The sequence below is a fragment of the Mycetomoellerius zeteki genome, unplaced genomic scaffold (assembly GCF_001594055.1).
Source record: "Mycetomoellerius zeteki isolate Tzet28-1 unplaced genomic scaffold, Tzet1.0 scaffold28, whole genome shotgun sequence".
Taxonomy (NCBI): domain Eukaryota; kingdom Metazoa; phylum Arthropoda; class Insecta; order Hymenoptera; family Formicidae; genus Mycetomoellerius; species Mycetomoellerius zeteki.
The window spans coordinates 176,729-203,795 of NW_017257260.1; the positions used below are offsets into that span (position 1 = coordinate 176,729).

Consider the following 27,067-nt stretch of genomic DNA (forward strand, 5'->3'; position numbering starts at 1 on the left):
ATTACAAAATTTATTGAAATAAACTTAAAGTATTTCTCAAAAATAGTAATTATACCGCCAACTATTTTGATTAATTAATCATATTATATGTATAAGCACTTATACATAATCACTGTTAAAAAATCACACCTGCAGTTTCCACACAATATCATCTCAGATAACCAAGCGTGATATAGTATATTGTGCAAACTATAATGCATTGTATATGTTGTTATATATTTGCTGGCATCAAAATAGGATATATTATGAATACAACAGCATGACTGCTTATATATGTAATCAGTTGTCGAAATTTCTAGAGCAAACTGTAAGCAATGGTGGTTTACACATTATGTTGTCGGCAACATGACTGCAACATGTAAAGATCATCTTGAAATTTTTTAATGGGATCTATTATTTTTTATTACACATTCTTGCAGCTGACGTCAAGAGTTTTTTAAAATACTATTATGAAATTATTTTTCATTAAGAACCTTCCAAGTTATGAGACAAAGTTACAGTATTTCTGACATCAGCATTCTCCAGAGTATCAGACTGACAACTAAAACCATTTGAAAATTGTTCATAGTCATGATCTTGACAACATATGTCGAGATCAAGATCATTGAAGATTGTTTCTCTTATTTTTATTTTTAGTATAAAAATAAATTTTTAGTGTAAATATAACAATAAGAGGAACAACCTCCCAATGGTCTTGACCTTGACTTTTATTCTTTTTCTCAAGATCGTGACTATGAACTACATTTATAAGGTTTTAGCCATCAGTCGGACACCTTGTGGAATGCTAATGCCAGTGGTATTGTAACTTTCAAGTTTTATAATTTGGAAAGTTTTTAACGAAAAATAATTTTATTATAGCATTTTAAAAAGCTCTTGGTACCAGGATGCTACAAGAATATGTAATAAAAAATGATAGTTTCCGTTAAAAAATTTCATGGTGATCTTTACGTGACCTTGACAATGCTATTCAATGTTATACTCGTACTACCATGAAATGTGCCACTTAGAACCTTACAACTTTTGCCTAAAACATGTTTCAAGAAAATGCGTATTTTTCAAGAAATTGGCCTGGTATGGTCGCTCTATTATATCCTGTTTACTTGTTGCATAAAATTATGCAACAAATATACAGGGTGAGCCTGATAAAAAGTTCACCACGTTTTTCTCGAAAACGGTTAGAGATAGGGGAAAGACACCTGTTATCAAAATTATAGGATAAGTAGGGGGACATACTTTGATGATCTTGAGTAACTGTAAATGTCTTTGGTTTTCATACTACCAATAAAAATTTTTTTTTAATGGGAACAGGTATTTTTTAGTCGTTCTGTCGATGGTGCTCAAATGAACTGAATAATTTTGCATTAGAGTATCTTCTCGAAAATTCAACTATTGTCGGGATATAAATCAAAATAAGTCAGATTGAAAGTTTGCAACAAATGTTTTATTATTGCAATAAACGTTCAAAATGTTCGCCATGTTGATCTAGACATGGCTGTAGTCTTCATGGAAAATTTGCTTGGACTTCTTCTAACTCTTGAATCGTTATTTCGCGAAAAATATTTTTTATTTTTTCTTTCATGTTTTTCGAAATAGGACGTTGAAAGTAAATTAGCTCCTTCACTCTTCCCCAAAGATAATAGTCCAAACATGTTAAATCAGATGATCTCACAGGGAATAACGCAGAACCACCTCTACCAATCCATTTGTTTGGAAATATTCTGTTGAGCTCTCGCCTCATATTTATACCGAAGTGAAGTTGTGTACACCACCTAACTGAAGTCACATTTGAGCAGTGGAATATCTTCCACTAAATTTGGAAAATCATTTCTAAGAAAACGAACAAATCTCATGATGTTAGAGATTCTTTAAAAAAGAATGGTCCCATTAACCGAACGTCAATAATTCCTGCCCAAACATTAATACTACACTGGTGTTGATGATCCACAGTTCTCAACTCAATGTGGGTTGACTTTGCTCCAATAATGCAAATTGTGTCTATTAATGGTCCCGTCATTCTTAAATGTTGCTTCATTTGACCACAACACAAATCGAAAAAAGTTAGGATCTTGTAATTTATTTTGAGCCCATATACAGAACTGGATCCTTATGTTAAAATCATTCTACGAGAGTTCTTGGAGTACCGATATACGATATCGGTACTTGATGGAATTTATTTTTCCTGAGTATGCGTAACACTGAAGATTGGCTAATATTTCTATCACAAGCAGTCCGACTTATTTTGGCTTATATCCCGATAATAGTTGAATTTTCAACAAGATACTCTAATGCAAAGTTATTCAGTTCATTGAGCACCATTGATAGAACAAGTAAAAAATACTCCTCCCCATTAAAAAAAATTTTTTTTATAGATAGTATGTAAACCAAGGACATTTAAGGTTACTCAAGGTCATCAATTGTCAAAGTATGTTCTCCCCTACTTATCCTACAATTTTGAAAATAGGTTTTCCCCTATCTCTAACCATTTTCGAGAAAAACGTGGTGAACTTTTTATCAGACTCCTTCTCCTGTATATAGAAATTTTTATATCTTAAATTAACTGTTGCATTTAACTGTACTATTTATCCACTCTAAATATTAAGCTTGATTCACGTAGCAATTATACATAAATAATTTGTCTTTCTTAAAATATAACTATAAAATAAAATTAAATGTCAGAAATTCATAATGAACAAGTTCATGGACTTTTACTTTGCTAATTATTCTAATAGATATTCAATACAAAAACTTTATAATATGGTTATTGATAATGAACCAATAATGTAAATATATTTTTTATAATAGATTTTATTTTCCGTATATATACTTTCAGGCAGAAGCAAGACTGGCTGCTAGGAGACAAGCAAGAGCAGAAGCCAGAGAAATACGAATGCGTGAATTAGAAAGACAACAAAAAGAGGCAGAAGAGAATGCTGATAGAGTTTATGACATATGTGCAGGTAGTTTAAAAGAATCATCATTTTGAATTTCGTACTTATATTTAGATATTTTTTCAATAATTTACAATTTACACTACTGTTTATTAATTTCAACACCTGCAGATTTGTTGATTTCTCTTTAAAGGATGAACGTGATACATGTTTTACACAGAAATGATTCCACCTACTATTACAAACACTTTCAGCGTTCGCATATATTATATTTATATATCATTTATATAAAAATTTTTTATAAAACTGTAGTTTTTGAAAAAACGGAGCTAATAGTCGAACACTGTCTGTGTGATCCCTGGAAATCAGTAGTAATATCAGACATATGCCTAATGCTGTTTTTTTGAAACCGATTCGTTTACACATACACTACTGCTCATTAATTTCACACTATCCAAATCGTCGATTATTCGGAAAGTAATGAACAAAAAAGCTAGTTTGTAATAAATATGGATTTATTTAAGCAAATAAATGTTGTTTTTTTACTTACGCATTGTTTATAAATGTGCAAAACACATGTGTCACATTCATCCTTTACAGAGAAACTATCCTATACAGACAATTTAGTGAGATGTATTGAAATTAATGAAGTGGCAAATAGTGCTACACTTTTTCCATGTGTACATACACAGTGTAGTGATTCATAATATTTATGACAAACTTTAGGGAACAAGGAAGAAGGAAGATCTCGTCAAGTACATTTTCGAAAGAGTTTGATAATCAATGCTTTGCAAGTAGAATGTGTGTAATTTAGATTGAAGGCCATTGTTTCAAACATATTTATAAAAAAATATATAGCAAAAAAATAAATACAAAATTATAAATAACATTAAAGTGTATCTTTTGCGGGTATTAAAAAATATCACTTAGTCATAACATAACATTGATGAGTCTATGTTATTTGATAAAAATTATTACATTTAATAAGATCTACCATCTTTCAAAGTTTGTTACATCTGAATCACTGTGCATATACATATATAATACGTGATTTTAGTTGATATCAATAGAACCATGAGAGTAACTCCAGATCCAGTACGTACATCGCGACTTCTTACAAATTCCAATAATTTCCAATCGAGTCGTAGGTCTTCAGAGGATTCATTGGAAGATGCAGGATTAAGCAGAGATATTAGGGTATATCTACAGATCTTTTCTGTTTTATTATTTAATTTTCAATGATATTAATACACTTCTTTTTTTTTTATATATTTCTATCTAGTTGGAATTAAAAGAATTTGAAGAAAAATTTAGAAAGGCTATGATAGCTAATGCTCAGTTAGACAATGAAAAATCATCTTATGCCTATCAAGTTGATTTGTTAAAAGATAAATTGGAAGAATTAGAGGAAACCACTACACAATTACGTAGAGAATTAAGAGAGAAGAATCGAGACGTTGAACAATTAAAACGGGTCAGTCAGCGATTGAAAGAAGATTTAGATATTTGCAGAGCGCAGTTACTAGAAAGAGATACACTTATACAAGTATGTATACTATTGTTCAAAATAACACATAATATTATTTTTATGAAAGAATATCTTTGTAATGTACTGCGTCCACCAAAAGTTCCGAGCCACCTAAATAATGTCTGAATGTTTCGAGATATAGGATTGAAATTTACAGGAATACAATGGGATCATAAAATCTATCATTTAATTTTGAAAGCACTCCACCTTAAGGGTCGACAGGAGTGACAAGCCAACTCATTTACACCTCATTTGTGGTGCAGCTACATATCTGCACTCTATCAGACTCTATTATATATTGTCTCGTAGAAGAAATATTTTGCCATGAAATTCGTTTTGACTTATATTTTATGAAGCTACGAAGCCTATTAAATAACCAAATTTTGCAATTTCATTCTTACAAACATTTTAATGAATAAAATGGTATGCTCCTTATTTACGGTGCAAATATATGTTTTTTTTATACTGATATTTTATCTCCAAAAAGTAATATTACGTCATAAAACCTTTGTGATTTTTTTTATGAAGCTGCGAAGGCGCGTACAGAGCCGGATTTTGCAAATTGATTCTTCAAAAATTATAATAAATAAAATTATGTTCATCTCAACTGCACTATAGTAAACATCAGGTGAGATATCAGAATAAATTTTTATTTTGCCTTTTTTCCCCAAAAAATCGCTTTGTACGAGCCTTTAGGAACCTTTCCTGATTACGAATATCGCAATTAAAACGCATTTCTTATAATATTTTAGTGATAATTTCAGTATAAAGAAATTCGTCTTCAATTAGAGGTCTCTCTTAGTGGGACGGGGGAAGAGAAGAGCCGGAAAATCTTAAACTGGATCAAGTGAATGTTCATTTGAAAGGGCTTTCCAAGACGAGAACAACGCGGGATGACCGAGGTCTCTACGATTTCTTTTCGCAGAGTTATGATCATTTAAACATTGTTATTAGATTGTATGAGTCACTCCTCTTGCGTGAGTGCATGCGTGTTAGTACTAATGCTAACGCTAATGCTAATGTTAATGCTAATGCCAGCGGTACCGTAATCTTAAGCTTTATACATCTCAATAACAATGTTTAAATGATCATAATTCTGCGGAAAAAAATCGTAGAGATTTTTGTCAACTCGCGTTGTTCTTGTCTCGGAAAGCTTTATTAAACGAGTCACTTGGTCCCACATGTCATTTCAGATTTTCCGGACGCCCTCTCCCTCCGTTCCTTCGGGAGTATTAAGATAGAGTACTTTCAAGGTTAAATGATAGATTGTATGGTCCCAATGTATCCCTGTATATTTCAATCATATATCTCGAACCATTTAAAAATTATTTAGATGGCCCAGAACTTTTGGCAGGCATTGTATATAAGTTTTTACTTAATACGAGTATGAGTCCAAAATATATTATAATTTAGGAAAACGGTTTAGTCATTGTTGATAATAAGGAAAATGAAGATGAGGATAACGAAAATATTGAAAATGGATTATGTTATAAAAAGAAGGTATTAGTCAGTATAGAAGCTGCAGAATTATTAGAAACGGCTGGTAAAGGTTCACTAGGTATATAATTAATCAAGAAGTCAAGCATTTTTATAACGAGACAAAATTTTATAGTGTATATACTTTTTAGATATTCGACTGAGGAAATTTGCTTCTGAAAAAAAGGAATTACAAGATGAGATTCGCCATTTAAGATTGGAATTAGAAGAAACTAGAAATCGCATGAGACCCGAAAAATCATCTGGTTCGATATTAGGTCAATATTTATTTACATATTTTTATTTATATAAGTACCCACCTAAATTATATATATCTTGGTGAAAAAATTTTCTTAAAATTATTTTATATTTTTATGAATTTGTTACATAATAAATTTACGAATTTTTTTTGAAAAAAATACCTTGAATATTTTTTCAGATTTTATAAGTTTTCTTTAGAAATTATATACATATATATAGAATGAGAAATCTGGACGAATTCTAGAAATGTAAACTTTCATATAGAAAAAACATTCTGAAAAAATATTCCAATTCTTATAAAAAATTTGAGAAATTTTCTAAAAAGAACAATTAAAAATTTTGAAAAATTTGAAATTTATGTAAAAATTTTAAAGAATTATATAAAAAATCGTAAGAAAACATTTCACTGGGGTAGTTATCGATATATACTTTACGAATATTGTATAATAATATTGATTTATTCATATTAATTAATGTATTTGTTGTTGCAGGTTTATCAGATAACGAAGATATTCAACGTGAAGCAAATAAATTATTGGCCGATTATAAATTTAAATTACAAAAAGCGGAACAAGATATGTCTACACTGCAAGCAACAGTAGCTAGACTAGAAAGTCAAGTAATTCGTTACAAATCAGCTGCAGAAGCATCTGAAAAAGCAGAAGATGAGTTGAAAGTAGAAAAAAGAAAGTTGCAGAGAGAAGTATGAATATTGATTTTTATTGCAAACAAATGATTCGTATACATAAATACGTATCAAAATAATTTAGAAAATTACAGATATTTATGTTTATTCGACATTTTTATATTTAGGTAAGAGAAACACAAAGTCGTGTAGAAGAATTGGAGACAGCAAATTCTCATCTACAAAGGAGATTGGATAAACTTAAAAACGCTAAATCGGCTCTTCTAAAAGAGCTTTGATAAGTTAATGTTTGCACAGATGTACAATAAGTCTGTTACTTATACTTTGAACAATTCGTAACCCAATGTTGCCTCTAATTAATGTTATTTATCGCTTTGAATTTACAAAGGCAAAAATTACGTATTACCGTTATAACATTTCGTCATGTAGCGGATGTCATCCAGACATAAAAAATTGCTGTGGAAAATATTCCTACCTCTTACATTTACTAAGTCTTTGATACCAACTTACTTTTGCATTATTTTTTAATGGAATAATAAGGCACTTTTTACTACTTTTTAAATTTTACGTTAAATTTTTCTATATATTTATAAAGAGTTACAGAGCTCTGATTTAATATTTGATACTTTCGTGTAAGTAGTAAGTAATAAAATATATTCGTTTCTGCCTTGTTTTAATAATTTTGTGAAAATTATTTTAAATTAATAATATATATTAAAAAGTATAAAATATATTTATATATTGCGATGGAGATAGTACGGGTGTCGAATATTTTTTTACCATGTTAAAGGAAGATTTTAAAAAAGGACAGTTTTGGCCTAGAAGCGGAATCTAAGTTGGTTCGTTGGAAACTATTTGTGAGATCCAATAGAAGTTCCCTTAGGCCGGAATCAGACTAGGCATTAAAGATCGAGATTGAAGATTGAAAGATTGAAATTTGACCAATCAAAACAATAGGAGCTAAAATTTCTTTATCCTCATTGGTCAAATTTCAATCTTCAAGCGGGGTCTACAATAGAAGTCGTAGCGGTTGTAGGCTCTTAAGTCATAGAAAATTGACCAATCACAGTTGATTATTCTTCTCATATTCGACTGTGATTGGTCAATTTTCTACGACTACGATAAGACTACGATTGTTACGACTTCTATTGTAGACCCCGCATTCAAACTTCGATCTCAATCTTCAATGTGTAGTCTGATTCGGGCCTTAGACCATATTCCAATAGCATACATCCATTCATGACTGGTGTCACCGACGACATATGCTGGATTCCGATAATACGAAGCAAAATTCATCGGAATCCTGTTTTCTGATTGGTTGCAGAGCGTCATCGGATGCAGTGTGAATCCAGCAATACTATTAAAGACCGTCCGCGCCGTTCGGATTCGACATTAAACTGTAGGTCCCTACGAGTGTTTACAAACTCTCAAACTCTGAGAATAAAATTCTACTACTATTGAGTTCAAAAACGTAATCGAGCCTCTGCCTCCGAAGAGGCTCTAAAGCTTACTGATACACATGGTACTATAACCCCAGATCTACAATAGGGTTTTAAGCCTTAAGCCATAAGAAATGGGCGAATCACAGTCGATTATTCCCCTCGGATTTAACTGTAATTGGTCAATTTCTTACAACTTAAGGCTTAAAACACCTATTGTAGATCCGGGCTAAGACCCAATAATAGTAGAGAGCCTCACAGGGAGAAAGTGCAAATTGCATCACGTGTTCTGGTCTCTCTGATTGGACCTAGGTATCAAAGCTCCATAGGCATAGAAGAGATTGGAGAAAACTGATCACGTGACTCCCCTCCTGATTGGACATGGACATTTACGTGATGCAATTTGTCACTCTCTCCCTTTGAGGCTCTCTAAATAATAGAGTCGGAAATCCATACAGGGGAATTTGACAAAGATAAAGACAAAGACTGTCGGCCCTGGGCAAATTGTCATGACTATCAATGGGGGCCCGGGAATAATTGAAGAACAATGACATTACCAATTAATAAAAATTTACGATTTAAATACTTTTTTCTCTTTCACTTTTTTTCGAAAATCCTTTTCCAGGATTAAAGTATACGCATTTAATACGTGTTTGTGAAGTGGAGTTTGTACCGAGAACGGTTTCAAAAATTTCGAAATTGATATATTTTTTACCATTTCTTAGGCTCTGCGCACAATAGAAGGAATTAGGAATAAAGAATAAACAATTTCAACCTGTCAGAAACCGTGTATTCCGATGTATCCGATTTCTGATAGGTTAAGAAAATCGTTTATTTTTTGGCTGCGTTCCGTTACACGCATGATGCATCTTTTATCCTTGTTATTCACTGAATGTTAAACAAGGATAAATGATACATTATGCACATCATGCGTAAAACGGAACGCAGCCTTTATTCTTAATTCCTTATTCCTTCTATTGTGCGCAGCGCCTTAGTGTAACACGATGTCTCAAGCTGTCAAGTCGTGACAACATTTGCTTGATACGAAAGTTTCGCAACCTGTACTTACGAAATAGTAATCCGCAAACACGTAGTTTGCACGAACAAATAACATCGAGTTCTTAGAATTATGCCCAATTTCTTCACTTCCAGATAAGTTGCGGATAATCTTATCCAGGAAATATCTCCATTGTAGGAATGGACGATTTTTATCGATTAATCGAAAACGCCGATAGTTTTTCTAAATTTATCGATAATTTTCACCGATTATGTTTTCGTTCGATTGATCGAAGTTCGATTTTTTTCTCTCAACAATGGCTGCGTTCAGCAGAACGTTCGTTTTGTAACTGTTGGAGGTTTCCTTCGAGCTGATTGGATCATACTTTTAGATCTAGAAGAATGGTCCTATCTCAGCAGACAATCATAAAACGGTTGCAAAACTGTTGAGTCTGCTGAACGCAGCCAATGGGCGCATTCAGCGGACTCAACAGTTGAGTGAGCGCTCGCTGTTATTGGTGTATTCTTTTAGATCATCCAATCAGAATTTTAGATCTAGGAGAATACGTCAATAGCAGCGAACGCTCGCTCAACTGTTGAGTCCGCTGAATGCAGCCAATGATAAATTGCCACCCATAGATAGAGGCCCAGATAACAGAGAGGCGTCAGGTGAGAAAATGGTCTGATTGGCTCGCTAAATTACGTGATTCAGCGCCATTTTCTTTCATATTATGGTATGTTGTAATGTTAGGTTAATGTAGCTTGATATAATAATTATGATATTCCGATATCATATCCGAATTATATTCTGATATAATTTCCGAGTTATGATTAACGATAATAATGTTGTGATATTCCGGAATATAAATTTACTTGTTAATAGGTTATATAGTCATAAGAAAGGATAACTATTAACTGTGATATAAGTACTGTTATTTATTTAAATTTTTGTTAAACATAAACTCTTTATTTGAAAAAAGAATATTTATCAAGTTTTTGGTCATTGTTTTTCTTCCTCAGAATGAAGTATATATACTGTATATATACATGTAGTAATAAATATAAAAATAAACAAAAGATAAGAAAAGGAGACGAAAACGATGATGTATGTAAGTGTCATGCTCCATAGTTTTTCCACAAACAGAAAGAAAATCTATATGGGTCAGTAATATTCGGAAAATTAATGGATTTACTTGGGAACCAATGAATTCATCGTTTGTGTGTTCTGTAAGTTCTGTTTTGCAGTATGTTCTGTAAATTGTACTGTAACAAATACATAGTTGTTTACCGATACATGTATATTCCTTCAGAAGCTAACCTTACTTTGACATTTTGACAGTTCGCCTATCCCATGATGAAAGAAAATGGCGGCGATAATCGAGAATTTCGATTATCGACCGCACTTGTCGCCTCTTTGGCTGCGTTCCGTTTCACGCATGATGTGCATAATGCATCATTTATCCTTGTTTAACGTTCGATGAATAACAAGAATAAAAGATGCATCATGCGCATCATGCGTGAAACGGAACGCAGCCTCTGTTATCTAGGCCTCTAGCCCAACCCTGGGCTGCATTCAGGAATTACGCCCAGATAACTCTAAGCTATAGGTTACGTTACGTATATTGATATATAGCAAAAATGCACCCTAGAGTTATCTAGGCGTAATTTCTGAACGCAGCCCTGCTGGCAACCGATGTTGGGTAAAAATTAATCGGACATCGATTAATCGATCAGAGAAAATATCGAGTAAAAATATTCGCTTCAGCCGAAGAAAACATTTGATGTATCGATTAATCGCTTAACATCGCCCATCCCTAAATTTCCACCATCATGGATCAGACCAGGTCAGACTGGGTCAGACACTTGAAGAAGTATTGGCACTTGCTTTTATTATAACAATCTCTTTTCCAAAATTTATTTTAAATTTTAATTATTTCTTTTTTCTATTGAAATATGAATGAAATAGAAAGCTTACGACAAAGAGTCATAAAGCTCGAAAACGAGCTGCAAGAAAAGAAAGATAAAGATGCGACAGTAACAATAAGAGGAAAGATCGAACATATGTCAGATGAAGTGGTGGATTCGAATCCATATAGGTAAGTTTCAAAATGTTTATCGTCACTTTTATTATTTTAATATGTACAAAGTCAGATGGTTGGGTACGTTATTTTATGTAATTCATTACTGTTACTGATACTTATAATTAGAAGGTAATGACGTTATTACACAGAGACAAGTACGACACAGTGTAACATAGTGAATCATTACATCCTTAGGCCTGTTCTTTTTGACTGAACTTTTGTACCAGTTCATCTTTCTTCCTTTTCTCTCCAGGAGGAAAGAAGAGGAACTGGTGCAAAAGTGTTCAGACAAAAAGAATAGGCTTCTTGTTTATCAATGTTAAACAAGGGTGGAATGAATACTCTGTGTTACGCAGGGTTGTACTGTGTTGCTTGCTGGAAAGCACACAGAACGATTCTTTACTTTTTTATAATGTTATTATTGAAGTAAGATATTAGATTTAAAAATTACATTGACTATGTTTACATGACTCGATTTATGTCAAAGTTATAACACCGATGTTATGAAACTGACCAATACACACACACACACACACACACACACACACACACACAGTCATTCCATTCTTCAGAGGAATAGCTATGATTGGCCAGTTTGATAACATTGATGTTATAACTTCGGCATAAATCAAGCTATGTAAACATGTCATTATTTAATGATCAATGTTAGCTTTTCTTTATATTAAATTTGTCTAATAACTTCTATGACAATTTAAACATTGTTTTTAAAACGTTAATGTCATTATTGAGAATACATTCTAATATTTACTGCCAGTATTGAAAGTTTATAGTTCACTTTATCATTATACAGGGTGTCCCATAAGTTTGTGCCAATCGCTTTTGTGTAGATAGAGCAGACTAAACTGAGTCGAAAAGTCCTCTACCATTTTGCAATTTTCGCGATGATTAACGAGATATTAGTTACTAAAAATCGCTGAATATTGGTTTCCAATAATTTTTTACTCAAATACTATCAACTTTACAGAAAAACAGTGAGAGACCAAAATTGTTTATTTTCCTTTCAAAAAGTTCTGAGAATTTTTTCAGAATTTTTTAATACTATATTTTTTCATGGTGGTAAGAATAAGAAAATGCAGTACTAAAAAATTGATAAAAAATTCTGAAAAAATTCTTAGAGTTTTATGAGAAGAAAATAAATGATTTTTGTCTCTTGCAGCTTTTCTATAAAAATAATAGTATTTGAGTAAAAAATTATTGAAGCCCAATATTCAGCGATTTTTAGTAATTAATACCTTATTAACCATTGCGAAAATTGCAAAATGATAGAGAACTTTTTCACTCAGTTTAGTCCGCTCTACCTACACAAAAACGATTGGGAAAAACTTACGGGACATCCTGTATATGTATATTAGATTTTCAATATTGGTAGCGACCTAGTGACTCTCAAAATATAGTCCAAGACTGCTACTCGTAATCCGTTCTTATTTTATGATTGTCTAAAGGGCTTTCTACAATAAGCTATTTAAGTTTTAAGTCTTAAATTATAACATTAACCAATCACAATTGAATGTGAGAAGGAAAATCGATTATAATTGATTAATTTCATATAGCTTAAAACTTGAAGCTTAAGTAATAACCTATTATAGAAAGCCTATTAGGGATATATTCTGTAATTCTTAACAACTGTAACTGTAGTGTTATTGCACAGCCTTTTTACCACGTACAGAACCTGTAATAACAATACAACGCTATAGTTACAGTTGTTAAGAGTTACAAAATAGAAGCCTCCCCTTAAGAAGCTAATATAGCCCTTTGATTGATTCATGACATCTTAAGACCGTATCTAAGACAGTCTTAAATATGTATAAGAATTGATTATGAATATAACTGACCTAAGTAAGACATAAAGTACAACATATTTTTCTCAATATTTAAATTTCAATTTAAATAAAATGTTTCTATATCCAATCTTTTACTAAAAGAGATGATAAAATCTTCTGAGCTTTATAAATTTGTAATTGTATTTACTTTCTAATATCTTGCAGCCGATTGATGGCATTGAAGCGTATGGGTATCATTGAAAATTATGAAAAAATACGAGAATTAACGATAGCTATAGTTGGAATTGGTGGTGTTGGTAGTGTAACAGCAGAAATGTTGGCAAGATGCGGTATCGGAAAGGTAGGAGTATGATTATAATATAGATTATGTGTTAAATGAATCGTTTAATGTTTTACTATATGTTTTCAGTTGATATTGTTTGATTATGATAATGTAGAACTTGCAAATATGAATAGATTATTTTTTCAACCATATCAAACAGGCCAGAGTAAAGTGGAGGCTGCAGCTAATACCTTGCATTACATAAATCCTGATGTGGAAATTGAAATACATAATTATAATATTACGACTGTTAATCATTTTCAAAATTTTATGAATACAATAAGGTATATACATTTACAAATTCCTTTGTAATATAAATTATCTTGTTTTATACCTGCATATTTCTATGTTGAATTTTTTTTTTAAATCGACATATGTTTTAGTGGTTTTATTTAATTTAAATTTATATATTTTTGCAGTAATTCCAGTTTGAAAAATGGTCCAGTCGACTTGGTACTGAGTTGTGTCGATAATTTTGAAGCTCGCATGGCAATAAACACTGCTTGTAATGAACTTAACCAGAAATGGTTTGAGAGTGGCGTATCTGAAAATGCAGTGTCCGGTCACATTCAATTTATCATACCTGGTGAAACAGCTTGTTTTGCAGTAAGACTTTAATTATTCAATAACTGGTACCAAATGATTTTTTTATTTTAAGTGATATATTAGTTTTTCCACACATAGAACTATTGTATTGGCTCTTATAGACAATACACTTTGTTGATTTATTTTCACTAGAGCATGGCTTCTGATTAGAGCTTTATTATTTATTAAGTATCTCGTAAAATATTAATTTTCCGATAGCTTTATCTTAATACTTTTATATGCAAAATAGTTATAGGAATCATTATGTTAAAAAAATCATAATTCCATTATAAAAAACGGTGATAATCTTCATATGATCTTTTTTCAAAAATTTTATCATTGCGCCCCTTTAAACCATACAGCTTTTATCTAACACATTTTTTTTTTACAAAAATAAAATAAAGTTTTAGGGAGGTAAATTAAAGTGGGACACCCTGTGTCATATATACAGTGTCCCATTTTAATTATCAGACAAATATCTCGAAAAAGACGAAAGTTTCACGGACTGAACGGGGACGAATAATAATAAAATTAGTTTTTGAAAAAAAATCGATACTTTAAAGGTTATTTTTTAAAAATGAAAACATAATTTTTTTACTTAATATGATTTCTCTAATTATTCTGCACACATATAAATGTATTAAGTAGTTTACCAGTTTTAATATTTTAGCCTAACACTGCTGATACATATTGAAATATATCTAAACTGTCTCATAAACTATTAATATTTTTTAATAATATCCTAATACTTTTATAGGCAAGATAATGAGCTGAATTAATCGATGTAAAGAAAACACATAGTTATTTATTATTCAATATTCAAAGGACGTCAGTTGAATACCTCAGATAATGCTAATGTCAATAGAACTGTAACTTTAAAGCTTCAACTCGGAAAGTACTTAAAAATAATTTTATTGTATTTTTAAAAGTATCTTTAAGAGTATGTAATAAAATGTTTTTATAATTTTTATATGATCTGAACAACGCTTCAAAAGGTCATACTAACATTACTTATTATATAACACACAACTTAAAATCCTATAGCTTTTTTATATGGAACTTTTTTTTTTAATGCTTCATTTTCAAGATAATCGACTGTCACTTAAAATGAAACCTTATATATTTGCAAATTATGTATAAAAAAATAATATACCTATCTCTCTCAAGTAATTATTAGGTAGTTTTCTTGACATCGATTTATTCTTAACATTTTATTTTGTGTATAGAAGCATTATGATAAGAAATTAAAAAATAATTACTTAATTCGAATAAAGCTTTTTTTTTTCAAAAAATACTTTCGTTAATTCAATAGAAAAATGTGTGTATCACTTAAAACAAATCATTGACACATCATAAAAAAATCACTCTATAATGCTTTTTAGGCTTTCATGGATATCGTCTTCAAAGATACTAAAAGGTTTGTGGATTATCGCCGTGTTTTTATCCATTGCTAATACCAACGTTTCGTGAATCTTTCCGTTTACTTCATCAGGGCGAAGTTCACAAAACGTTGGTATTAGCAATAGATAAAAAAAAGGCGATAACTCGCAAACCTTCTGGTATCTTTGAAAATCACTATGATTTTTAATTTCTTTTAAAAAGATTCTATAATTACTCTATAAAAATTATTCTGCGGCTATTTTAATAATACATTTATTTGAATTTTCAGTGTGCTCCACCTTTGATTGTAGCATCTAGCATTGATGAGAAAACCTTGAAACGTGAAGGAGTATGTGCTGCGTCATTACCTACTACGATGGGTATCGTAGCAGGCTTTTTGGTGCAGAATACTTTAAAGTTTTTACTAAAATTTGGCAAAATATCTCATTATTTAGGTTACAATGCTATGGAAGACTTCTTTCCTACTATGATTTTGCGACCAAATCCAAATTGTGATGATGAATATTGTAAACAAAGGCAAAAAAAATATTTGGCAAAGCCAAAAATCCAACAGGACCAAACTGCTATTATTGAGAAACCTGTACACGAAGATAATGAATGGGGTATATAATATATATATATGCACACACATGTATATATATATATATATATATAATATATACAATGTAAGTTTTTTTGGGGAAAAGAAGGTTTTTAAATAGGAATCACTATTTCTTATTGCAATTCTTGTAGCTGAAGTTGAAACGTTTTCAAAACATAATAAAGTATTTTTTCATTAAGCACTTTTTAAGTTATAAAACTTGATAGTTCCTGAACTGCTGCATTAGCATTAGCCAAGGTGTATCACGTGGAGGTAATCTGTTGTGTATGCACATGTGTACGTGGGGGAGGGGAAGGAAAATCGAAAGTTACATGTACCCTGTTCTTGTTTCTATTCATATCTGGACTGATTATATTGATGATCAACCGGCTCTAGATCGACTGACGTGCATTTCCCGTGCTTAGCATTACCCACGATGAACGACGTAGATTTAACGGAGATTTCAATCCTTTAGGGTGCCTAATGTACACGAGTGTGTCAATAAAGTATTCCAAACAGTCGATCAAAAAGTGTAACTTTTCCACTCTCCCACACATGTACATACGTACACACAACATATTAAACCCGACTGAGTAACCTCCATGTGGTACATCTTTGGTAATGCTAATGTCAGCAGTACAGTAATTGTCAAGTCTTATAACTCGAAAAGTGTGCTTAATGAAAAAATATTTTATTATAGTGTTTTGAAAACGTCTCAACTTCAGCTACAAGAATATGCAATAAAAAATAGTGGTTCCTATTTAAAAAATTCATGTTGATCTTGATCTAACCTTGGTAATGCCCCATATACAAAATCTGTTATTTCCACCTTCTTTCCCTTAAGGAAACCTACAACTTTTATATAAAACTTTTTCCTATATCTCTCTTAGTTTCCGAGATATCTGCCTGGGACGATAAAAATGTCCCCTGTGTGTGCGTACATACGTGTGTATATATAGATAGTTACAATCTCTACTTAAAATATTTTTAAAACAAATTTTTTTGTTTGGACCATTAACATGTAACGATGTAATTGTAATTACAAATCGATGGTCGATGCGAGTCTAGAGCATGGTTGTGTGTATAACTAATTACTTTAAGTATACAAATAATTATATATATATATATATATATAATTAACTATGATTCATCCTACCTCTCTCCCTCCCCTCCCCTCTCTCCCTCTAATACAAGTTTTAATCTCTGCTAATTTTCAGTTGAAGGTCTTTAACAGACTGTATTATATGAAAATTATATGTACTTAAAAAATTTGAATTAATCGCACACCAACTCGCACTAATCATCAATTTGTAATTACAGTTAAAACATCTTATTTACATCTTTGAACAACATTCTTAAATATTTCTCTTAATAGGAATTTGCTTGGTCGATGAACAAAGTGGTCATTCAGATGAAAAAACAAACATATTATCAACTCCAGGTGTGCGACATGCATATACTGTACCAACGCCTACCTATGCAACCAATTCAGAAGAACAAATTATTCCTGAATCTACAGGATTAAGTTTAGAAGAATTAATGGCAGAGATGAAATCAATTTGAAGATAATTCAATGTAGACATGCTACATTAAAAAAATACTGAACTTCTTTTATATTTACACAATATATACTCTTTGTCATAGATGTATAAAATTACCCGTTACTTATAATTTATAAAATTATCTATATGTTTGTTACAAAGGAATTAATTTTTTAGTAAGAGTATAATATTTTACGTAATAGTAGCAATTTCATATTAATAGATTAACTAGTTAAGATATATATTAATTTTCATATTTGACATGAAATAATTTTTTTTAGTCATATATTTTTATATTGATTAGTAGTATTTATTAATTATATCAAAACTTTAATAATACTGTATAACAACAAAATTATACGTCAAATTTCTCAAAACACAGAGATGATCCCTCTTCCTCATATTCTTCTCTTGTCACTAAAAGATTAGGAAATATTGTGTCTTCTGAAAGTTTTTTTCCACCAAACCACGCATAAGTAACTGGACTAAAAATTGGAAGAATCTTATTAGTCTTATTAAACTTGATAAAATAAGAAGTAGCAGATGTAATATATATGTATACATATATATATATATATAAATAATACTTTTGTGGTAAATAGACGTTGACAGAATATTCAGCTGGAGCTAAACTTCTAACTTCTTTGTACACTCTGTCTTTAAATCCTGGAAACTTTGTATTACCACCAGTAAGAATAATATTGGATAGAAAATGGGGCCATGTTTCTTCACTACAAGCTTTTATGGAATCCATAATGGCTTCTGGAATACCCATTTGTCGAATGCCAACATCTGACGGATGAAATAATATTTCTGGTATTGCAAATCTCTCATTAGTCAAACGTAATATTTGCTGCTCGTTAGATGGTTCAGGATCTTTAAGATATCCACGTCGAAGAGTCGTATAATCTGGCAAAACGTAATCTTTAATAATAACATTATTCTCTAATTTATATCTGGCTTGTTCCATATCCTTAAAGAAGTCTTGCGATACAAAACAACAATCTTCTTTCACTTGATTAATCACATACGTTTCATCCATAACATGCAGCTGACGATAAGATATGATCTCTTTCAGATGATTTGTTAAAAGTTTGCCACCTACATCTATCCTTCGTATTCCTTCCTTTACTTTTGCATCATTAACATAAGGGATAATGTGTGTAAAACTATAACCACTATCTACTACTATACAACATTTTGTAGTAGGATACTCCATTCTATAATTATAACACGAAAGACTTGCTGCATTTATTCTTAAGAGACTGTGACATTCGTATTCCTCAAAGAAGATCTCTGTCATAGCTTCTTGAATACTTGGAAAATTAAATACAGGTTCGGTCACTATTACAGATAACTGATTTAAATTAACCGAACAAGAGTCTTTTGAAAACATATAGTCCCATACAGTTTTTTGAATGTCCCAATTCACTAGGTAACCTTTCTGAAAAGGTAAAATATAAAATAGTCCAGAGGCGTCTCTGCATTCTTCGATTTGATTTCCAATGAAAGGTCTACGACGTTCACTCTTTGCTTTCATTATGCAATTCGGGACAAATCTAAAATATTTTCATCGATTAATAACTAAATGCACCATTTTTCAATCAGTTGAAACGTAAGAGTCTCTTTTAATAGTAGTACTTACTTGGGTGTCTCGTTGGCTAAACCAACTTTTGCTGTGCAAGCACCGTTATCAAGAATAAAAGTAGAATTAGTCATATTCAAAAAAATATATAGTAAATGAGATTTCAAATACAATTTTTATGTATTTGCCAGTAATAAAAAGGGGCACGTCACACTTAACTAATAAAGGTAAAGTTTCACGGCTTGCTTTTCAGCAAGGACAAGCTCACACTTTTCAGCGACAAAAAGGATCACGTGGTCAAAATTGACGAATATCATTCGTCGGTTTGAGCAGCTCGTGAAATTAGAGGTTTGTTCGCGTCGCGTGCTCCAACACGTTCCAATATACTCCTAGCATAGCTCTTACTCACTCCAACGCACTTGATAGAGTGAGTAAGAGCTATGATGGAGCACGTTGGAGCCTGTTGGAGCCTGTTGGAGCATGCGATGCGAATAAACCTATAGAGTCCCTATATCATCGCGTCCAATGTGCAATAGGCATAACGCTGGTTCTACATTAGGTCTGTTCGCGTTGCTTGCACTTTTGGCACTCGGCGTCTTCGCTTTCTCTCTTTTCAAGGCCAAATATATATCTATCTCATTTTAAGTGCAAAAATATTTGGGGATTTCATGCAACGCGAACAGTCCTATTAAGCTGATTCTACATTGATCGCATCGCAGCGTCGCAAGCGTGTCGCAAGCGTGTCGCAAGCGTGTGTGTCGAATCAAGCTAACTCGACTCTGATTGGACCACAACGCTCGCGACGCTGCGATGCGACTAATGTAGAATCAGCTTAATTCATGGCCGGAATCCATAGTCCGGCCTTAAGCGGGGAGCACAGACTCCCCGCTTTAATCTCAAGCAATGTCTAGGCCGGAATCAGACTACGCATTGAAGATTGAAATTTGACCAATGAGGGCAAAGGAATTTTAACTCCAATTTTAATCTTCAATCTCAATCTTTACCCCGGATCCACCCGGATCTACAATAGAGTTTTAAGCCTATTAAGAAATGGACGAATCATAGTCGATTCGTCCCCTCGAATTCAACTATAATTGGTCAATTTCTTACGGCTTAGGGTGGAGTCCCATGAAGTGTATTTATCGCGTATCGCGTAAGCGCATAACCAATCAATAATCAGTAAAACGCGAAACTATAACAGCAGATCGCTTCTGATTGGTTACGCGGTTATGCGATACGCGATAAATACACCTCATGGGACTCCACCCTTAGGTCTTAAAACTTAATGCGTAGTCTGATTCCGGCCTATGGATTCCGCCATATAACTATACACTCCTTCTGATCTGACTGAGAGTTCTGAGAGGACGCCACTTCAAGTCATACTTGCGAATACAGCTGTACGCTGTATGTAAATTGTAACTATGTACCATGATGTACCACGTCTAGAAAAGTCGAAACACCGTCCGTGTTGTACATATATCGTTGCCTTTGTTTGAGGCAACTTGATGATATTTTTGCGTTCCTCTACTTTTATTTGTGAATGTGTACTTTCTCTCCAATCGAGAAACAAAACGGTTTTCTTTGGATTATTAAAATCGATTGAGGAGTGCGATTGTAGCGATTAACGTTCAACGAACAGGAGCCATTTTTGGTAAGTTCTGAAGAGACTTGTAACAGAATGCTATGCAATCGTGAAATCAATTGTCGCATAGTTAAACGGATTATAGCCTTCGTACCGTTTTCTTACTACAAACTTTTTGCGTTTTTACGTGCGTACGAACCGTCTAGGAACTAACGAACGAAAAAAATATTTTTAACAAAAAATGTTGGACGTATCTCGCACATTCGACGAGTGACTGATGTTGATTAAATAACTATCGTGTCGAAGGTATTCATTGTTGTTTTATATCATTGGCCAAAGCATCTTCGAAAACCTCGGCGTAAAATCTTATAAGAATAAAGAAAACGAGCTCACTATTTTTCGTTGATAAAATGCGCTTGTATGCGATGGTAAACCGGAGGTATAACCGGAGGTATAACCGGAGGTTACGGTACGTACATAAGCCCAATTTTTCATTGTCTGCTTAACTTGTGGTCAACATCCAATGGGCTTCACCTATGACATCATCACAGATGAAGCTCCGTGGATCAAGCAAAACATCAGGTCAAGCCTAACTACAAGTTAACCAGAAAATGAAAAACTGGGCCATACTTAGTGAGTGCTTTTCATTTAGATACAAGTCGACACAAATAAGTGTCATTTTATTTTTCTTGACGTTTAACAAGTAACAAAGGCAGCTTTTTTCATTAGGAAACATAGTCGACACAAGTATCATCCTGTCTTTGTACATCATTGAATGTGAAGAAGGATAGAATGATTTGTGTGTTGATTGTGTGTCTTCTAGACACCTGATTTTTTAATTATTTGGTTAACTTGTGGTTTAGACTTGTAGCGTGTTTGCAATTTGCTGACTCGAGTCTGTTTCTTTTAGTTGTATTTCTTATATTATATATACAGTTTAGTTCTTTTTTTCAGATAAAAAGAATAGATTATTGACTTCTAGATGGATATAGTCAGCAAATTGAATGCACTCTAAAGGTTGTGTTCTGATATTTACTGCCAGTACTAAAAATCTATTTGTTCATGTAACGTATACTATGAATTTTCAGTACTGTCAGTGGATAGACCACAGCCTGTACCTGTGGCACACGATGCTTATTTTCCTAATGGATTGCTTACCCGTGCGTTTGGAAATTATATTTGGATATTATTGAAAAGTCTATGATGCATGTATTTAGTAGAATTCTAATAATTTACAAAAACACAAGCAATTCAGTAAGAAAACAAGTATCGTGTGCATGCCATAGATTTTAATCTCACTTAACTCGATGATAATAACTGTTCTATTTGGCGCTCACAGCTCTTGTGAGCATCATTTGTCCTTGTTTAACATTATAATAATCAATAAGGATGAAATGATTCCAGTAGCGCCATGAGCGTCAAATAGAATGCAGGTAATATAAAAAAAAGTGTGTTTTTCTAGCTATGGTTAAGCACTAAAGCAATGGTTTTGTAGTTAATAAAGTTCAGTGACCAATCATAGCTACAAAATAACAATTTTTATCAAGTTAAATGAGTTAATGAACAAATCTAAATCACTAGTTAACCAGAAAATAAAAACATTTTAAAAGAGAGCCAAAGTCGAAACAATGTTTATCTTGACTTGTGTCACCAAACAGAAGGCACCTTTTATTTTGCACTGTTACCAATTATCAATTAATTATTCATCATAAATTTATCTGTCCAAAGAATCTATTCACATTATCTACCATCGATCGACGTTTTCATTACTTTTGATATTGTTACTGTAACGACGATGACATTTAATTTTTGTATAATTTTTAGATTATACTTTCTGTAAAAAGTTTCTTTTACATTCTTGGAATTATATATTTTTTCTAAGTAAGAATATTTAAAATACGAGCTAGCAAGTTCACGTATCCAGATATAATATCAGAATATAATATAATGGTTCATAGGTATAATATTTTAAGTACATAGTATTTACGGTTAGAGTCCGACCGACACATTTTGACCTCCGGCCAGGATTGGAAAAACTCTGGTTTTAAAAAAAAAACTCAACTCACACACTGTGTTTTATGAGGGTTTTATTGATTTTGTTTTTAAATTGATTATTTGATATTTTTTTCACTTTACGTTGTATTTATCATTACTTAATTACATATTCAAATAAAATTAATTATAAATGAATTTTGTAAAAATATTATGGTGATGAATTTTTCAAATATAAAAAAAACTTCTATATAATGAAAACTCAACAAATAGGAAATAAGAAATATCCATAACGGTTGAAATTGGATCTTTTAATGCTTAAATAATTCAATATGAATTTGTATATACCTACTATACAATATATATGTATGTACATGCATATATATCATACTTGTAGTACATTTGAACTGCGCGCCGAAATTTTGTCGGATTTAAAAACGCAGCTAAACTACCGAAATAAATTGAATTTTAATGCTCAATAGAGAAAACATTAAATGTTTTTAAGAAAATTGTCGAGGTGTAATAATAATTTCTTTTGTTAGCAACACATTTGTTACATTTAAAATATTTGGAGATATCGATGAATGCTGAAATAGTAATATTTCTTCCAATAAATTGTATACGTATATAAATATTACATATATAAAATAATAAAAAATATTTGGGTATAAAAAAATCAACTTAAAAGCTGTGAATGTATATTATATATTTTATAGATATTTAAATGTAATTTAGATTCAGTTTCAAGAAAATTTACGAAAAGGGTACTTATAAAACCAAATATGCATTAAAATAAAGTATGCTTTTAAATAAAATTATATTACACAGTTTTAAATATTACAAAATATTATATATAGGGGCGAGTTGTCGAATGCGTACTGGTCGCCTAAATCGTATCTCATCAATATTTTATATTATTAATTAATATAGGCAATATTTAGTAACAATAATATAAAATATATGAGAAATTATTATAGTAATGTAGACAAAAAAATATAATAGCCTTGTTGTATACACCTTGTTCTATGGATGTTAGCGGCGCGTTTTAAAAAATCAAGTATATCTGATATTAATTTTTAATCAACTTATGTAGTTGATAACAACGCGATCACCTATTTTATTATAAATTTTTGTATTTTTATAAAAGAAGATTTAGTGTAGAATATTTTACATTCACTGTATATACATATTTGCAACCATTGTAAAGATTAAATCGATATTTTTACAAAATCCATCAAATTTCCTAACTCGTACCATCAAAAGATAAAGACTGATAATTGACAATAATAATTGATATCAATATAAATGTCAAGTGCAAAAATATATTTAAGCCAATTTTATTGTGGTGGTTTGTTTTTTCATTATTGTTATTTAATAATTATAAAATATTTGATTTTCTTCAATAAATTATTAAAATTGGTATTAATTAATCTCATTAGGCATTAGTTAATGATTTCTTTTATTAATCTTATCGTTTTAATTGTTTTCATTCATAAATTCAATACTTTCGAAGGAAATACAATAAAAAATACCTATAGGTACGATTTAGGCATCCGGTTACTTAAATAACCGTATCTTTTGCAGCATGTTACAAAAGGATTTATAACAAATTAATTTGTTATTGGTGGAAAGTTAAATATGTAATAATAAGCGTTCAAAACCTCAAGTTACAATTTCTAATGTTCATTTACATACAAAACAATGTCAAATGGAAAATGTAATAAAAAATAGGTTAAGTGGTACGCATTCGGCAACTCTCCCCTATATATAAATTATTTCATATATATATATACACACACACACACACACACATATATATATCTTAAAATTGGTATATGTTAAAATTATATCACTTCAGTTAGTTTAATATACATATATTCACTAAATAGTTATAAATACGTCCCTTTTATGTGTTTAAAAAATTTATTTTTCTACAATTCCAATAAAACCCCAAAAAAACCCACAAATTGCGGGTTTTTTAAAGTGGATAAAACCTAAAAAATCCTGGGTTTTTTGGGGGTAAAATAATGCCAATCGCTGGCTGAAACCGAAAACGAATATCTGGTTGTCATTCAATTTCAGCAAAAAACGAAATCGAAACTTAGACAAGTCTTACTAAAAAAAAAAGGGAGAAAGAGAGAAGCTAACGGAGTCACATTTTTTTCTGCCGGAGTCGAAATCGACATTTTTGGATTAATTTTACAGAGATCGTGTGATTTTCAGAAATCATATGACAAATTTATGTACTCTTGAAGAAACAAGATTTTATAAAAATGTTTAACTATAATGTATAATAATATAATAATATTGCATCTTCAACTTATAAAGAAATCAAATCACAGTTATTTATTAGAATGACATCAAAGTTTGTACTCAAATTGTTTTAAGCTTAATCAACGAGTTAATAATTAAAATCGAACAGTTGTTTTTTGAACGTTCACCGGCGCGTTGCAACTTGTATAGTTTCGGTTTACCCACCGAAATTTTCTCTTAATTTCAGCCGAAACCGAAATCAAACCGAAACCAAAATTTCGGTCAGACTCTACTTACGGTATTAGTTTTGACCATCACTCAAATCTACCTTCAAATGCTAATTACTTTTTTGTTTCATGTTACAATTTTAAGTCTTTAGTCGAATCTTGACTCATGGCAAAGGTCATGATAAAATACACAACGTGATATTGAGAATAATATGAATTTTAGATTGCATTATATTGTATAATTGGAAGAAAGTGGATAATCCGTTTAATGAATCACTTATTATGATTGTAAATTAATAATAAAACATTTAAAGCGACATTTCGAAACATCATACCCATTTATATGAGCCACTTAATTGACAATAAAAAATAAAAATTAATTTTACATTATAAATAAGGTGATCGTAAAAAAAGCTGGAATAGTGACTTAAGTCCAGCTTTTTTTACGGTCACTTTATGATGTAAAATTGATTTTTATTTTTTATGAACATGAAAACAAAATAAAAGTAAATTAAATTGATAAATAAAACAAACATTCTTAATACTTTCTACTTCTATAACAAACGCATTTTTCCTAATTTTGGACTTACGTCACTTGTCAACTAAAGGGCTGATATGTATATTAATTTGTATATATTGAATTAAAATTTATTCGTTGAGTTACATTTAGAGAAAGATGAAAGTAAGCCTATTGTTTTTTCTTTTATAATTATAATTTTATTTCTGTTTTATGTAAAACATCGGATGTAACCGAATCTAAATCAAATTCTAACAAATTCAAAAATACTTTCTTGTGTGTGTGTGTGTGTGTGTGTGTGTGTGTGTGTTAGATTTCATAAAATAGCATACCGGGAAAGTTTTCAGTTTTTTCCTCTCGTTAGATCATGTCTGTCCTTAATTTAAATCAATAATGAAATAATTTTTTCATGTGAAACACAAGCCGGTTAACAAAATATTAATATTTAGAAAGTTGCGAAAACGTTGCACATTCGTTTTGCGATCGTGGAGGAATAATATAATAATAGATAAATGATCAACGAGACGTAACTACATAGGTATCGTAATATATTCGTATTCGAGACAAATACGTGGCAAGAGATTCGCGCAAGCGAAGAGATATTGCTTTTGCAATGTTGCGCGCACACGAAATCCTTTGCTTCGATATGTCGTTCTCTGGCCAAATACGTAAAACTGACGTCATGCTTCTCTGTAAGAGCATAATATGGACGCCCACTAGAATCGCTTCTCTCATAGGTATGTCTTTCGCAAATACGTACCCTTTTTCAAATCGACTGACGTATCTTTTTTGCGACGTCACATTTTCGCGCACGAAATTGATCCTCTCCTGCAGTTTGATCAATCGCAAGACCCGCTCGATCGAAAAACGTTCATATGACGTATCGGATAACTGAGACAAGTATTCATAGTTTGTTCTTACTAAGATCGTTTTAAGAGGGAGATTTATGTGGTCAAAGTTAAAAGTGAAATTAATTCAGAGAAAGAAATAATTGTGAATTTAATTCAGAGAAAGAAATACAGTTCTTTGTTTAAGTTAGGTATTTTACTATGATATTTGAGATACAGAAAATTTGTGATACAAAACTTACCAAAAATATAAGAATTATGCGTACGTGCGTGTTTGTCATATCACTGTTAAATCTATAGTGTCAAAGTGTGAAATTTAACCTAACGTGAGTCGCCGCTGCTCCTACTCAATTATATCATTATTTTATACTAAAAGCAAAAACAATGTATATTATATTGTATATTATAATGTATATTAAATTGTATACTTGATACCATACAGTGTCACTATGTAGTGTCAAATTTGATTATCGTTTCAGTATAAGATAACGGTATATTTATTAGAAGTAGTTGCGAC

At 31.4% G+C, this 27,067-nt stretch overlaps 4 protein-coding genes across 9 annotated transcripts in view; 3 read left to right on the forward strand and 1 right to left on the reverse strand.

Moving 5' to 3' along the window:
- LOC108724163 (leucine-rich repeat flightless-interacting protein 2) overlaps nucleotides 1-7,335 on the forward strand; it is a 9,731-nt gene extending 2,396 nt beyond the window's left edge. For all 5 annotated transcript variants that reach the window (XM_018450366.1, XM_018450363.1, XM_018450367.1 and 2 more), the window contains 7 exons: nucleotides 2,831-2,957; nucleotides 3,946-4,085; nucleotides 4,171-4,434; nucleotides 5,830-5,974; nucleotides 6,045-6,170; nucleotides 6,645-6,856; nucleotides 6,967-7,335. In XM_018450366.1, the coding sequence (XP_018305868.1) occupies nucleotides 2,831-2,957; nucleotides 3,946-4,085; nucleotides 4,171-4,434; nucleotides 5,830-5,974; nucleotides 6,045-6,170; nucleotides 6,645-6,856; nucleotides 6,967-7,077 (1,125 nt within the window). In that variant the 3' untranslated portion in view covers nucleotides 7,078-7,335. The remainder of the gene's footprint in view (nucleotides 1-2,830; nucleotides 2,958-3,945; nucleotides 4,086-4,170; nucleotides 4,435-5,829; nucleotides 5,975-6,044; nucleotides 6,171-6,644; nucleotides 6,857-6,966) is intronic.
- A 3,558-nt stretch (nucleotides 7,336-10,893) lies between these two features.
- On the forward strand, nucleotides 10,894-17,683 carry Uba5 (Ubiquitin-like activating enzyme 5). The gene is made up of 6 exons (XM_018450368.1): nucleotides 10,894-11,330; nucleotides 13,322-13,457; nucleotides 13,527-13,723; nucleotides 13,859-14,045; nucleotides 15,694-16,027; nucleotides 17,381-17,683. The coding sequence occupies exons 1-6, from the start codon at nucleotides 11,188-11,190 to the stop codon at nucleotides 17,566-17,568; spliced, it is 1,185 nt and encodes a 394-aa protein (XP_018305870.1). The 5' UTR covers nucleotides 10,894-11,187; the 3' UTR covers nucleotides 17,569-17,683.
- Nucleotides 17,684-17,901: 218 nt separating this feature from the next.
- On the reverse strand, nucleotides 17,902-19,399 carry Arp6 (Actin-related protein 6). Its single transcript, XM_018450352.1, has 3 exons — nucleotides 19,192-19,399; nucleotides 18,134-19,105; nucleotides 17,902-18,031 (listed from the first exon to the last, which is right to left on the reverse strand). Exons 1-3 carry the CDS (start codon nucleotides 19,263-19,265, stop codon nucleotides 17,902-17,904), a joined length of 1,176 nt encoding a protein of 391 aa, XP_018305854.1. The 5' UTR covers nucleotides 19,266-19,399.
- Nucleotides 19,400-20,532: 1,133 nt separating this feature from the next.
- Nucleotides 20,533-27,067, forward strand: part of LOC108724191 (dnaJ homolog subfamily B member 6) — a 29,005-nt gene continuing 22,470 nt past the window's right edge. Inside the window, exon 1 of one of the 2 annotated variants that reach the window (XM_018450424.1) lies at nucleotides 20,533-20,782. The gene's annotated coding sequence lies outside the window, so the exon portion shown is untranslated. The remainder of the gene's footprint in view (nucleotides 20,783-27,067) is intronic. The other variant, XM_018450425.1, reaches the window with a different exon arrangement.

Bases quoted from the DNA above. Each gene is read 5' to 3' on its own strand.
- Uba5 (XM_018450368.1), top strand. From the start codon at position 11,188: ATGAATGAAATAGAAAGCTTACGACAAAGAGTCATAAAGCTCGAAAAC. The intron at 11,331-13,321 runs GTAAGTTTCAAA...AATATCTTGCAG, and splicing joins GTGGATTCGAATCCATATAG to CCGATTGATGGCATTGAAGC. The intron at 16,028-17,380 runs GTATATAATATA...TTCTCTTAATAG, and splicing joins ACACGAAGATAATGAATGGG to GAATTTGCTTGGTCGATGAA.
- Arp6 (XM_018450352.1), bottom strand. From the start codon at position 19,265: ATGACTAATTCTACTTTTATTCTTGATAACGGTGCTTGCACAGCAAAA. The intron at 19,106-19,191 runs GTAAGTACTACT...AAAATATTTTAG, and splicing joins TTAGCCAACGAGACACCCAA to ATTTGTCCCGAATTGCATAA. The intron at 18,032-18,133 runs GTATTATTTATA...TCCAATTTTTAG, and splicing joins AACGTCTATTTACCACAAAA to TCCAGTTACTTATGCGTGGT.